The 12,966-nt window shown below is 37.4% G+C and overlaps 1 protein-coding gene across 1 annotated transcript in view; it reads left to right on the top strand.

Annotated features, from left to right (window-relative positions):
* LOC126176876 (uncharacterized) overlaps positions 1 to 12,740 on the top strand; it is a 51,020-nt gene extending 38,280 nt beyond the window's left edge. Inside the window, exon 3 of the mRNA XM_049924070.1 lies at positions 11,538 to 12,740. Within this exon, the coding sequence (XP_049780027.1) occupies positions 11,538 to 12,599 (1,062 nt within the window). The 3' untranslated portion in view covers positions 12,600 to 12,740. The remainder of the gene's footprint in view (positions 1 to 11,537) is intronic.
* Positions 12,741 to 12,966: the final 226 nt, after the last annotated feature.

Here is a 12,966-nt window from a genome sequence, read left to right as displayed (position 1 = left end):
GGATCACAGCCAATGCAACAAAAAAGTACATAGGTAATGCTTTCTCGTAACTTGAAAAGAGAACTCACATAAAGAGATGTAACCACTTTGGGACTACGTGTTTTGTGTCTCATGGAGCCATTTGCAAATCAAGGAAGAAACATGATGACAGACAACTTCAGGTCTCTTCAACTTGCTAAGAAGCTCAAAGAAAATAAAGTCATTAGTTGATACAACGAACAAGAACTGTTGTGAAATCCCCCATGAGGTAAAGAAGCTAAATGTTGAAATACACTCCATCACCATCTTGCACCAGATTGGCCATAGATACTGCACCATGACTGTGTACCAAGGAAGTAAGAATAAAAATGTCATCCTTCTAAGTACACTACATGCTGAAGCAGCAATAAGCAGAGAAGGAAAGAAGAAACCTGAAACCATAACATTCTACAATGCAACTAAGTGTGGGATGGATGTGATTGATCATATGACTTGTAAATATGCTACAGAGATTGCATATAGGAGATGGCTGATGCGTACCTTTTACAATATCTTGGAAATAGGGGCAATAAAGACGTGGGTCATCTGCAAAATAGTAACAAATAAGAAAATGGAAACAAGTCCATACTTCAGCTGGTGAGGGAACTCAAGGGAATGAAAGAGCAGTAAGCAGAACAGACAAAAGCAGGGGTATTGGACCAAAATCATCTAGGAAGTGGAAGAAGTGTCAAATCAACCTCTGTAAAGTCAAAAAGACCAATGACAAATCTATAGAGCGCCACAAAGCTATGTGCGGAAAATTTGTACATAAAATAGAAATCACATGTGCTAAGTGCCTACAGTAGCTTTCAGTGAAATGAGTAAAAATTGCAAGAGTGCTGTGCATAGAGCACAAAATATTCAGCCAAATATTTATAATATTTCAAAGTGGTGCAGAGATTGGCAACTTTTTCTAAATGTTCAGAAATATAAAATTTTGCACTTAATAAAACAGGAAAACTTAGTATCCATTGACTATAACATCAGTGAGTCACTGTTTGAATCAGCCAACTCATTAGGTTCAGTTGTGGTTAAAGCAGGTGGTAGACTTTGGGTATGTTGGTCGAATACTGGGGAAGTGCAATTGGTCTACAAAGGAGATTGCTTACAAATCACTCATGCAACTGGTTCTAGAAAAGTGTGTGGGGCCGATACCAGAAAAGACTGACAGGCGTTATTGAACGTATACAGAGAAGGGAAGCATGAATGGTCACAGGTTTGTTTAGTCTGTGGGAGAGTGTCACAGGGTAATGAAGAAACTGAACCGGAAGACTCTTGAAGATAGGCATGAACTATCCTGACAAAGTATATTAACAGAGTTTCAAGAACTGGTTTTAAATGATGGCTCTAGGAATATACTACAGTCCCCTATGTATTGCTCAGATAGGGGTTGTGAGGATAAGATTAGAATAATTACTGCATGCACAGAGGCATTCAAACAATCATTCTTCCCTCACTCCATACATGAATTGAACAGAAAGAAACCCTAATAACTGGTACAGTGGCACATACACTCTGCCATGCACCCCTTGCAGAGTACAGATGTAGATGTTTAAGTCAAATATAAAAATATTTTATGCATTGTCGAAAAGACCCATTTCCTCAGTTATGGAATGTCAGAAACTCAACTATTCTATTGTTAATACTATTTTTCACTCTTCTTGACCTTTCTCTGTTTTTAAACATTCCAAAATGCAAATATAGATCTTGTAAGCCTTCTTTCCAAATTAGCGACAAAACTACATAATTTCATTTTTCTGAATCTCCAAATCTACCTGAGTGTTGTTAAGCAGAGCTAGAGGAAACCTGGAAGTACAAGTGTAAGAATACTAGGTACAGAAAGATGATTAAACAGTTGATAACAGTGAGATTTTTGTGGAAAATTTAAGCATATATCAGAAAGATAGGCTAATGAGCAATAGAGCTGATGTATTTGTTGCAGTAAAGAAGAAACTCAAATCCACCGAGATAGAAATTGAAACTATGTGAAAGATTGTTTGGGCAAGATTCAGTGTCCGTGGTTTAGGCGTTTGTTATGTTGATTAGTGCTGTTGTGCCTCACTGTACTTGACTCTGGTTGTAACCCCACTTGCTCTTTAATAACAGTTATTAGCTGGACCTTGTAATCAGTTCCAATGTAACTTCTCACCGTGCTTGGTAACTTCTTTTCTGTACTGCGAATGCCACACTGAAAGAGAATGAGGTTTCTGCTACCTTTAGCTATGTGAATCATTTATTTTAAATACAGTATTTTCTTCCATGAGCTTACACAATTAAAATTTGCAACCATGTAACAATAACTTTTAATTTGGACCTCCACCCATAATCAACCAGTCTCTTTTATGTCTTTACTGTTACTATATTCTTGAAGTGGTCTGCTTGTGTATTCTGTGGCGGGCCCTCCAAAGCACCCTCAGTAGGTGGCAGCTTGGAATAGTGCACGCCATCAGCAAGTGCTCCCAACAAATGTAAAGCAGCATGGGATATCATCAACCAATATAATTCACAAACCCATACACAAGATGCAATGCTGGTCCCAGAAGAAGTAAATAATTACTTCCTAACCTCAGTGAGTGAGCAGAAAAACAAAATCAAGCAAAATGGCACTTGTGCACTAGATCATCTTAGTGCTGTGCCCCATAGTATGTATACTTTCCACTGGAAGGTTGTCACCCCAGAGGATATTGTAAAAGCTGTGGCAAGGTTCACCAACTCCAAAAGTATGGACTGTTATTGGTTTTCTAACTATGTAATGAAAAAAATAATACACCTTATCTGTCAACCTCTTTCTTTCATTTTTAATATGTGTTTAGAATCTGGAGTTTTCCCAGATGCACTCAAAACTGCTAAAGTAATACCAGTCTTTAAAAAGGGAGATAAGCATCTGCCCCAAAACTATCGACCAGTTTCTGTTGTCCCAATTTTCTCTAAAGTTTTTGAATATGTAATGTACAGTCAACTAAATAACTATTTTGATAAGCATGATCTCCTCTCCAACAGACAGTTTGCATATCAGCATGGTAAAAACACCACTACTGCTGTCACTGAAGTTGTTAACCAGGTGTTAACAGCATTCGAAAATAAGGATCTAGTATCAGTCGTACTGTGCGATCTTAGCAAAGCCTTCGACTGCATACCATCTAACACCCTACTTGCAAAACTGGAATTTTATGGCATACACAAACCATCTTTGGATGTAATCGAATCATACTTAAGTAACAGGAGACAGTATGTATCAATTAAAAATAGATGCTCCTCACTGAAGGAAGTTCGGACTGGAGTGCCTCAGGGCTCGGTCCTAGGTCCTTTTCTGTTTATCATTGCAATTAATGACTTGCCTTACCATGTAGGAGCAAATTCAGTTGTCTGTTATGCAGATGATACAACGTTGCTCAATACACACCATGACACAACAGAACTGCATCAGGCAACACAGGAAAAACTAGAACTAGTAATGGATTGGTTTTCTTCTAATGAGCTCCTGTGTAATCCTGATAAAACACAAGAACTAATTCTGGGTTTAACTACAGCTGTTGAAAGCAAATCAATAAAATTGTTAGGATTCCACATTGACTCAAAATTAAACTGGGGGGAACACATTAGCCATATCTGCAAAAGAATAGCACGAGTGTGTTATCTCATCTGGAGACTGACAGATGTAGTCACTGATGAGTATCTAAAGGTGGTATATTTTGGCCTCTTTCAGTCACACATTTCCTACGGCATATTGTTATGGGGACATTCTTGCTTTGTCAGTGAAATTCTGAAAATTCAAAAAAAAGTAATCAGAATAATAAGCAAAGCTAAGCCCAAGGAACACTGCCGTCCCCTCTTTATCAAGCACATGATATTAACTGTGGTGAATCTATACATCTACACAGCACTGCTTTATGTCAAAAGCAACTTAAATGAGTTTGAGACCAGAGAGAACATACATCCCCACAACACCAGAGGCAAACTGGACTTTGACATACCAAGACACAGACTCACAAAGACTACAAACTCACACAAAATAATGAGTTTAAAACTCTTCAATAAACTTCCAGCATCTGCTCGGTCACTGACCAATAATATTTTCAAACGTAAGGTTTATGACTGGCTTCTCAAACACCCATTTTATAAGATAACAGAATATTTTGAAATAAGCATTGACATTAGTATATAAGGATATTCCTAAGAGAAAAGGAATTAAATTGTAAAAAACTTTACTGTAAAGTTATTGTTAATTGTATATTTAATGTTCAGACCTATTCCGCTGTAAGTGGTCAATGGTGAATAAACTGAATACTGAATACTGAATACTGAATTCACTGTTCAGGGTGCACACACAGGTAGGGCCTTATTTCAATTGCTCTGTACAAAGACACACCTCTGGTCAGTGTATTATTTTTACAAAGTGCATCTAAGCTAAAATAGTTTTTGAATTTTATTCATGTGGCTGTCCTCTATACTTTGAAGAGCCTAATGGTATGCCATGGCCATTCTAACAGAAATGTTATGGGGCACCACATGGTGGGCATAAACTTGAAATTGGATTCTTCTATCAACCAGCTGACTCACCTTTTGACGTAGTGGTGTGTACAGTGTGTGGAGGGGGGAGGGGGTAGCGGGGTAATTTGAGGCAGGTCTTTCGCATTATTAGCCTCATGTATGAAAAGGATGCCTGACAGAAATCCCAGCACTTGGGTGGCTTGTGTGAGGTACCAGTACAAAATCCGTCACTGTGGATGCAAGTCCATAGGTAATAAGGCCTAGACATGTTGTAAATGATAAAGATTGTGACAGCTGTCATGGAGAATGGTTCACATGGTTGTCTGGCTTACCCCTTGCTGGCAAGCTAACTGCCTGTTGCTGATACTGTGTCACTATCAAAAATCTTTTAACTCTACTTTCATGTGGGTGCACCTTCCTTGGAATGCATTTCCTGCCATATGACCACATGAATTTTTTGCTCCTGTCACGGATCGTTTCCTGCAGTTTGGCCCTATTTAGCAGAATCACACAGTCTTTGAATGAACAAGAATTGAGATTTAACACCCAGTTGATGTTGAGATCATTGTGTATGTTTGAGCCTGAAAGTGAAAATGACAGATTGTTTTGGGGAGAACCTGCACTGAAATGTCTCCATGTAGTTGATATTGTTGTTATTGTTATGGTCTTCGGCCCAAAGTTAGGTTTGATGCAGCTTTCCACACTTGTCTATCCTATGCAAGTGTCTTCATCTCTGCATAACTTCTGCAACCTACATCCATTTGAACTTGCTTGTTGTAGTCATCTCTTGGTCTCCCTCTACAGGTTTTAACTCCCCCCCCCCCCCCCCCCCCCGGCACACACACACTTATCCATTACCAAACTGATGATTCCTTGGTGCCTCAGGCTGTATCCTACTGCCTGAACCCTGTGCCATAAATGTCCTTTGTTCCCTGAGTTTGATTCAATACCTCTTCATTAGTTATCTGATCTACCCACTTTCAAAGTCCACATTTCAAGAACTTCTATTCTGTTCTAGTCTGAACTATTTATTGTCCATGTTTCAGTTCTGTACAAGATTACACTCCAGACAAATACCTCTAGAAAATACTTTCTAACACTTTGTGTTATTAAATTTCTCTTTTCCAGAATGCTGTTTTGCTATTGGCAGCGTGCATTTTAGATTCTTTTGTCTTCAGCAATTATCAGTTATTTTACTGCCAAAATAGCAAAACTCATCTATTAATTTTAGTGTCTCATTTTCTAATCTAATTCCCTATGCATCATCTGATTTAACTTGGATACTGTACCCTTGTTTTACTTTTGTTAGTATTCATCTTCTAATCTCTTTTCAAGATACCTCCCAATCGATTCAACTGATCATCCAACCCCTTGTCTTCCTTGACAGAATTACAATGTCATTGGCAAGTCTCAGCAGTTTCTGTGTCTTCTGCCTGAACTTGAATTATCTTTCTAAATTTGTCTTTTGATTTTATTATTCCTTGCTTAATGTACAGACTGAATAACCCTGGGGATGAGCTACAACCCTCACTCCCTTCTCCATGACTTCTTTCCTTTCTTGTCCTTTGACTCTTGTAATTGCAATCTAGTTTCTGCACAAGTTGTAGATAACTTTTCACTTCATGTGTTTTGCTTTCACTAGGTTTGAAAAATGTTATAAATATCGGTTTCTATTTCTACAATCTCTTCTTCATGTGTTCCTACATTTTTCCAGAATCCAAACTGCTCATCCTCTTTTTCTACCAGTGTTTCATTGCGTCAATAATTTGTGTTTTTAGTTTGCAATCACAACTTGTTCAGTTACTGGCTGTGTAATATTCACACCTTGGAATGGAACTATTACATTTTTCTTTAAGTCTATATTCTAAATAAACTGAGGTTTTATGGAACTGATGGTATAGCCAACCAATGGACACTGAGGTTTTATGGAACTGATGGTATAGCCAACCAATGGACAACGTATTACCAAAAGAAGGTAGAAAGTTGTACCTATTAATTTAGTTGGTGTAAACAGTGGAGCTTATTCTAACCGGAGTGAAATCACTGATGGGGTCCCACAAGGCTCTGTCTGAGGCCCCTTATTGTTTTTCGAATATGTAAACGACTTTCCTTCTAATATGCAACAAGCAGAATTAGTTCTTTTGGCGGATGAGACTAGTATTTTAATCAATCCAAATATACTTAATAGCAACAGAAGAAAAGTTTTATTGAGTGGTTTCCTGTGAATAGTCTCACTCTGTTTCAAAAGACACAACACATTCAGCTGTGCACTTCTAGAGGTACTAGACCAGTGATATTTAAGTGTAACACTGGTGAAGTAATAATAACAAGTAGAAACTTAAAAAAATTGGTGTTCATATTGACGAGAACTTAGTGGAAAAAAATTGGAGTTCTTAAAACAACTTACTTCAGTCACATTTGCACTTAGAATCACTGCAGGTCTTGGGGAGAGATGAATCAGTAAACTGACATATTTGTGTCTTTTCATTCAATAATGTACTATGGAATAAGGTTGTGTGCCAACTCATCTTTAAGAAAGAAAGTTTTTATTGCTCAAAAACTTGTTATAAGAATAATATGTGGTGCTCACCCACGATCATCTTGTAGGCATTTTGACTACTGCTTCATGATAATTTTTTCCTCCACAAAGTTTGTTGTAAATAATCCACTACAGTCCAAAAAGTACTATGATGTACGTAATTGCAATACCAGAAGAAAAAATGATATTCATTACTCAATATTACGGCTGTCTCTAGTACAAAAAGTGGTGCACAGTCCTGCCACCAACATTTTTAATCACTTATCCAGTGACATAAAATGTCTGATAGACAGCAGAGTTAAATTTGAAAAGAAACCAAAAACGTTTATCCTTGACAGCCCCTTCTATTCTGTTGAAGAATTTCTGTTACTGCAGTGTGTAAAAGGAGGTGGGTAGGGATTACTAGTTCACATCTTTATTTTTTTTTAAAAACTTGTGATTGGTAAGCATGTAGCCATATTTTCAAATGAATGTAGTATGTGAGTATAAAATGACTCGTTCCATATCATTATGATTAATTGTACAAATGAGCCATGGAACATGAAATTTACTGGGGGTACTTCGCTCATCTCTAACATCCTATAAGGAATATGTAATAGTTTTGTTATTGTAAGTTCCTTATGGATTTCAATAATTCTGAGGGGAAAGTCATGTATTTCACATGCTTTGTTTCAAATTAGATCTTTCAAAACCCCATCAAATTCTTTTTGCAGTTTGTGCATCTGATTTCCTCTTCATCTGCATTGCCTTCCTTTTTCATGATATTGTCTTCAAGTTCATTTATACTGTAAACAAAAGAAAATGTACATTTTATGTTCAAATTTCCTTGGTTCATTGAATGAAGATATGTCCATGACTTGTTTGCTTTTGTGTAGGCTATCACCACCATCATAAATAAAAATAAATATTTTAATGTTTCCCTTTTAATATAAAAAAACTTAATGGTAAAATGAAAACATGTGGTAGCCACTGCTTCCAATTCACTCATGCATGTGGCCAATAGTTATCCAGTTTCACTGGTTAGACAACTAGTTCTCAGATTATATTCATTAAACTTTCTCCCTAAGAAGACTCAGCAAGGTGGCTGACGGGAGTAGCTGTTTCAGTAGAAGTTGGAAGACATGTATAGCCTAAGCGATATTAATATGTTTCAGAAACATGTCCAAATCTTCATTGAACATACTAATATATTTAATCTATTTCAAACTCCATTACATATAATATTTCTGTGATCTTTAACTCCTTCCATTACATCTGCATTTGTGTACATAGAAGCACTGAGTGGGCGTTGTCTGCTAGCTAAGTTGACTACAGGCCGATCCATGAACAATGGCAGTTCGTGCAGGTTGACATGCATATGGGGACTACATTGTTGCCATTTCCAAGCAATAGTTGCGATTCGCACATATAAATGCTTTACACTCGGTGAACGCCTGTATTCTACAAATTATCTCTTTCACTTGTGTAGAACTTTAGCTTACTATCACTACCAGCCATGACAACTTGCTACAAACTAAATAAAAATTCACTAAATAACTCACTATGATCAAGTTTAGGGCTCGCATTGACTATGACATTCATAGCAGAGCACTCAGAACACTACTGAACACTACTGAATGCCCACTGGCTGTCGGTGAAGGTCTAATGTAGGTGCACAGAACAAGCCCAAACTCCAATGTCATCATTTGTGACTTCAGTTGTAGATGGGATGTGCTGAGAAAGCTGTCATTACCAAAGGAGGCCATATGACTTCTATAACACAGCTATTCCTCATAGCAACATGGCTGAGAGTCGTCTTAGATTGAATAGTTTGTAGTCACTATGAGTAACACAATAAGACCGCACTAAGGTAAAGCGCATCAGGCAATACCTACAAAATACTGATGCAATTAACAATTCGTCAGATAAGCAGAAAGCATGTTTACGTGATGAATTGCTGTCTGCGTCATTTATTCATAGACAAAGAATGTTTGGTCCTGCCCATCTCGCAAGCTTAATGCCCTGATTTAAAATATCTAATGTGGTGATGTGGCTTCTAAGCTACGAAACGTTAAAAGAGCAACCAAGCAGTTATTATTCAAGATGTCTATTGATGGCTACAGTTGTCTTCTCATATGAGATAGTGTGTAACTTACAAACTATTTCTGCAGTTAATCGTATGGATGAAGTGACTACAAAACTGGAGAAATTGAATTCTGAAATTTATTGACTGTTGACTGTTGACAGTTGACTGTTAATTAGCTGGTAGTTAATATTTTTGGCTCATTTTTTATGTGCTTATTGTAAAAGCTGTGAAAATTATCAGTGTAAATCAATTGTATGGACTTACTTGTTAGGGTATTCCTCAAGATAACTTAATTTTACAAAAGTGTTATTTTTAGGTATTCTGATTTCTTTGATGTTCGTCTATATGTGATAGACTCTGGCTTTCTGTAGTCTGAGATCATCTTTGACTCCACCAAGCAGTGCCTATGTTTTAGCTGGTAGACAGAAGACTGCCTTCGCTTGGTGCTTCCAAAGAAATTGTCCTCCTTGCCAGATAATTGTCACAAAAATGAATAAATGCAGGAGCTGCATCCTCCTGAGACTTATCTTCTGTTTTTGCCAGTTGTAAAGGGGTTGTAGAACGTAGGACTCTATGAATTTTCCACTTTTTGTAGACCTTCTTCCAGAATACCATCATCAGATGTTAAAGTTTTTGGTTAAGACCCCTTGTCAGAAAGGGAGCGAGCACTATGTATCAATATTTTTAGCTTGCCATTCCTCTGCACAGGGTGGTAGCAGCTGTCCGTGTGTAGGCATAGGTCTTCCCAATGTGCTGTCCCCTTTCTTTTTATCAGGACATCCAGACTTCCATGGTAAAACTTGTGTTTTGTTGTATGGAACTGAGACGTGTGTCATCGAGCATCTCTCTTCCAAGTGGCCATATGACAAAGACATTGTTGCTTATCAGAAGAAAAGGTAGGTTTCCTTTGGGCTGATTCCAGGGCTTCCTCCTCAAAATGTTTCATATACATGTCAGTGACGACTGGTAAATGTGGACCCCCAGGCCTACTCCTTTCGTCTGCTTGTAGTAGCCACCTTCAATAAGAAAGTCTGTCGACATTGAGACATGCCTAAAAAAGGTTACTTGTCAGTGTCAAATTTCTAGCAAATAAGTTCTAAGGATTCTTGCAAAGGCACTCTGGTAAAAGAGAAGCAACGTGAAAGCTCACAAGGATGTCAGTACTCATAAGCCTAAAGTTGTTCAGGCATCTAGAAAAATGCCTGGAGTTGTGAATATGATGTGAACACTTCCCGACATAAGGGCTAAGCAAATTCTTCAGGTGCTTAGAGTGTGAGTATGTTGGGGTACCAGTGTTGTTAACAATGGGGCATAGACTGTCCATAAAATCTCAGTGGATCTGTTGCTCTCCATCAAAGCCTGGTAATAACCTCATCTGGCAAGCCAGATTCTTTGAGAATGGCCATTGTCTTCCTCGATCCCCTCTTGGTGGGTTCAGTGTCAATTGTCTGGTATGCTCTGCAGGCCCCTCGTTTTCTGGGTGTAATCCTGATGAGATAGGACCACAGTTGTGTTACCTTTGTTGGCCGGTTACACCATGATATCGAGATCTTCTTGTACTTCCCGTATGGCTGCCATTGTCCTGCTAGAGATGGTTAGTTTTGTAAGTTTTGTTCAAATGAGAATATAATAGGTTATGTGAAATACTTCTTCAGTTGCTTCAAGTAGAAACCATACAGCTGCCTGTTCCGCTGTGCTGATGATACCCAAGTTAGGTGTGGATTTAGGTGTTGGTGCCAAATTGATTCCTTAGTTTAAGAACTGAAACCACACCCTCATTGTGTTGCTTGGCTGTGAGATTGATGATAGTATTGCAGTGAGCATCAGAAAGCTGCTTCTGATAGTAGTTTGGCATATAGATAAAGCACCAATTTGGTGGGTACAGGCACTGTGTTGTAGATTCATGTTTTTGAAAACAAATCTGAGGAGAAACTCAAGTCTGTTTGGTACAAAAAGAGCAAAATGTTAGGAAATCATAAGTATGACAAAGTTGGAGGCAATCCTTATCTGAAGTTGATGAGTAACAGTTTCAGAGTAGAACAACCCATTTATAGTTTAGGACAACTGACACTTGTAGTTGGTAGAAGGGTTTAAGAATACTAATCAAATGTAACAAAAATAGCACTTGTTGAACAAATAGTGCTTTGCAGGCTTCATTTCACAACTGTCACAGACAGAATTGATGACCTACATCCATAAACTGCTTTGGTATTTACACACATCACTTCACACCAACTGTATTAAATTCAGTGAAGAGTAGTAATGTATTTACAATGTAATGTCTATACTCTGAGAATTCCAGAATGGTGTTCTCTAGGAGATTAGATGATTCTGTTGAATACATTCATAATTTTTATTTCTTAGGTACCATAGATTACAGCTTATATTTATTGTTTTTTTTTACAATAATTATGAATTTTTCAGGATTGCAGTCAGCGTGACAAAGAAGTCTTCATTTGCACATCAAACAATGAGGTGCAGTCAGATTATGATTCACTTGCATGTGAAAAGCATCACCTACATTCTCTGCACAATGGATGGTTTCATCTTCTGTGCTATGTTACTGCTAATTCACCTTACTTGGGCCAATACTTCATCGAAATGAAGAAAATTGTTTCACTCCCAGTCCTGAATGCATTGGTGGAACAAAAGGAGAGAAAAAACAGTTTCTACAACGATGCCAACTTGCCATCAGATGCAGTAATCAGGAACAGTCAGTACATATACGGGGAACCAATTAAGCTGATATGGAACATTGGTTCAGACTTTTCTCTCAGGTACAGCAGCTATTTTGAACTACCTCAAAATTTGTTAAGCATGGGTAGTGGGTCATGTGTTCTTTCACAGGAAGTAAAATACCTAGTTAATAGTAATGCAACATGTGTTAGGAAAATATCAAAGGAAACATGCAATAATAATATAAGTTCTTATTTGAGTGTTGCTCCATATGCTTTGTTAGGAGATGAGGATTTTTTCACAATTCAGTTACCTGCTGTTGCAAAAGGTAAGTTTTCCACAGACTCAACAGAAACAAGAACGAAGTATGTATGTTTGAAAAATGGATCAGATTATGTGACATTTTCAAAGAATATATTCATGAAGGCTGCTGCTGAATCAGATTATCAAGTGAGTGATGACTCCAATACTACTGATTGTGAAGATGTAAATGATCAGCTATTGTCTACTTTCTACAATGATTCAATAAATGTTTGTGGGAATGTGCTTGTTTCTGTTGATTATAATTTCATCTGGAAGGGTAGTGAGATAGTGATGTTAAATGTTGTATATATGTTGACTGATGTGTTCTTACCTGAAATATCAATGGGGAGAGGTAGAAAAGCACCAGCAGAAGGTGTGGGAACTACTAATATAAACAGTCCAATACTAAGTGATACAATAGAACTGTATGTCACACAATATTTCTCAGTCAGTTATCATTATTATTCATATAATTCATCTGCTTATAATGAAACTGAAACAGATTAATTACTTCCTGATTATTGCCTGTAGTAATGAGGGTAGTGAGTGATAGTTTCAGTAATATTTCATATGATGAGACACTGGTGATATTATTCAATTTTTAATAAATTGCCAAGTTTGTGAACCTGTTGCCATCAATTTCAGTAATACAGCAAATACTAATTTCTGGTTTGGAAACAAATCTATAATCTTTTATAGGATTTTCTTGTACTTTATTATTGGAAAACTGTTAAGGAAAGAAATGTAAATAAGTTTCCAAACCCAAGACCAACTGCTTATTTTACATAGCTTTACCACAATATTTATTTTTCAGTACTGAAAAGGGAAGTGCTGTATCTTGAAGGTATTCTGAGAAGGTATTCTGAGAAGGAGT

This window comes from Schistocerca cancellata, chromosome 3, assembly GCF_023864275.1.
Source record: "Schistocerca cancellata isolate TAMUIC-IGC-003103 chromosome 3, iqSchCanc2.1, whole genome shotgun sequence".
In the NCBI taxonomy this organism is placed as follows: Eukaryota; Metazoa; Arthropoda; class Insecta; order Orthoptera; family Acrididae; genus Schistocerca; species Schistocerca cancellata.
The sequence above is the reverse complement of the archived record's forward strand: the minus strand, read 5'-3'. Positions and strand labels throughout refer to the sequence as shown.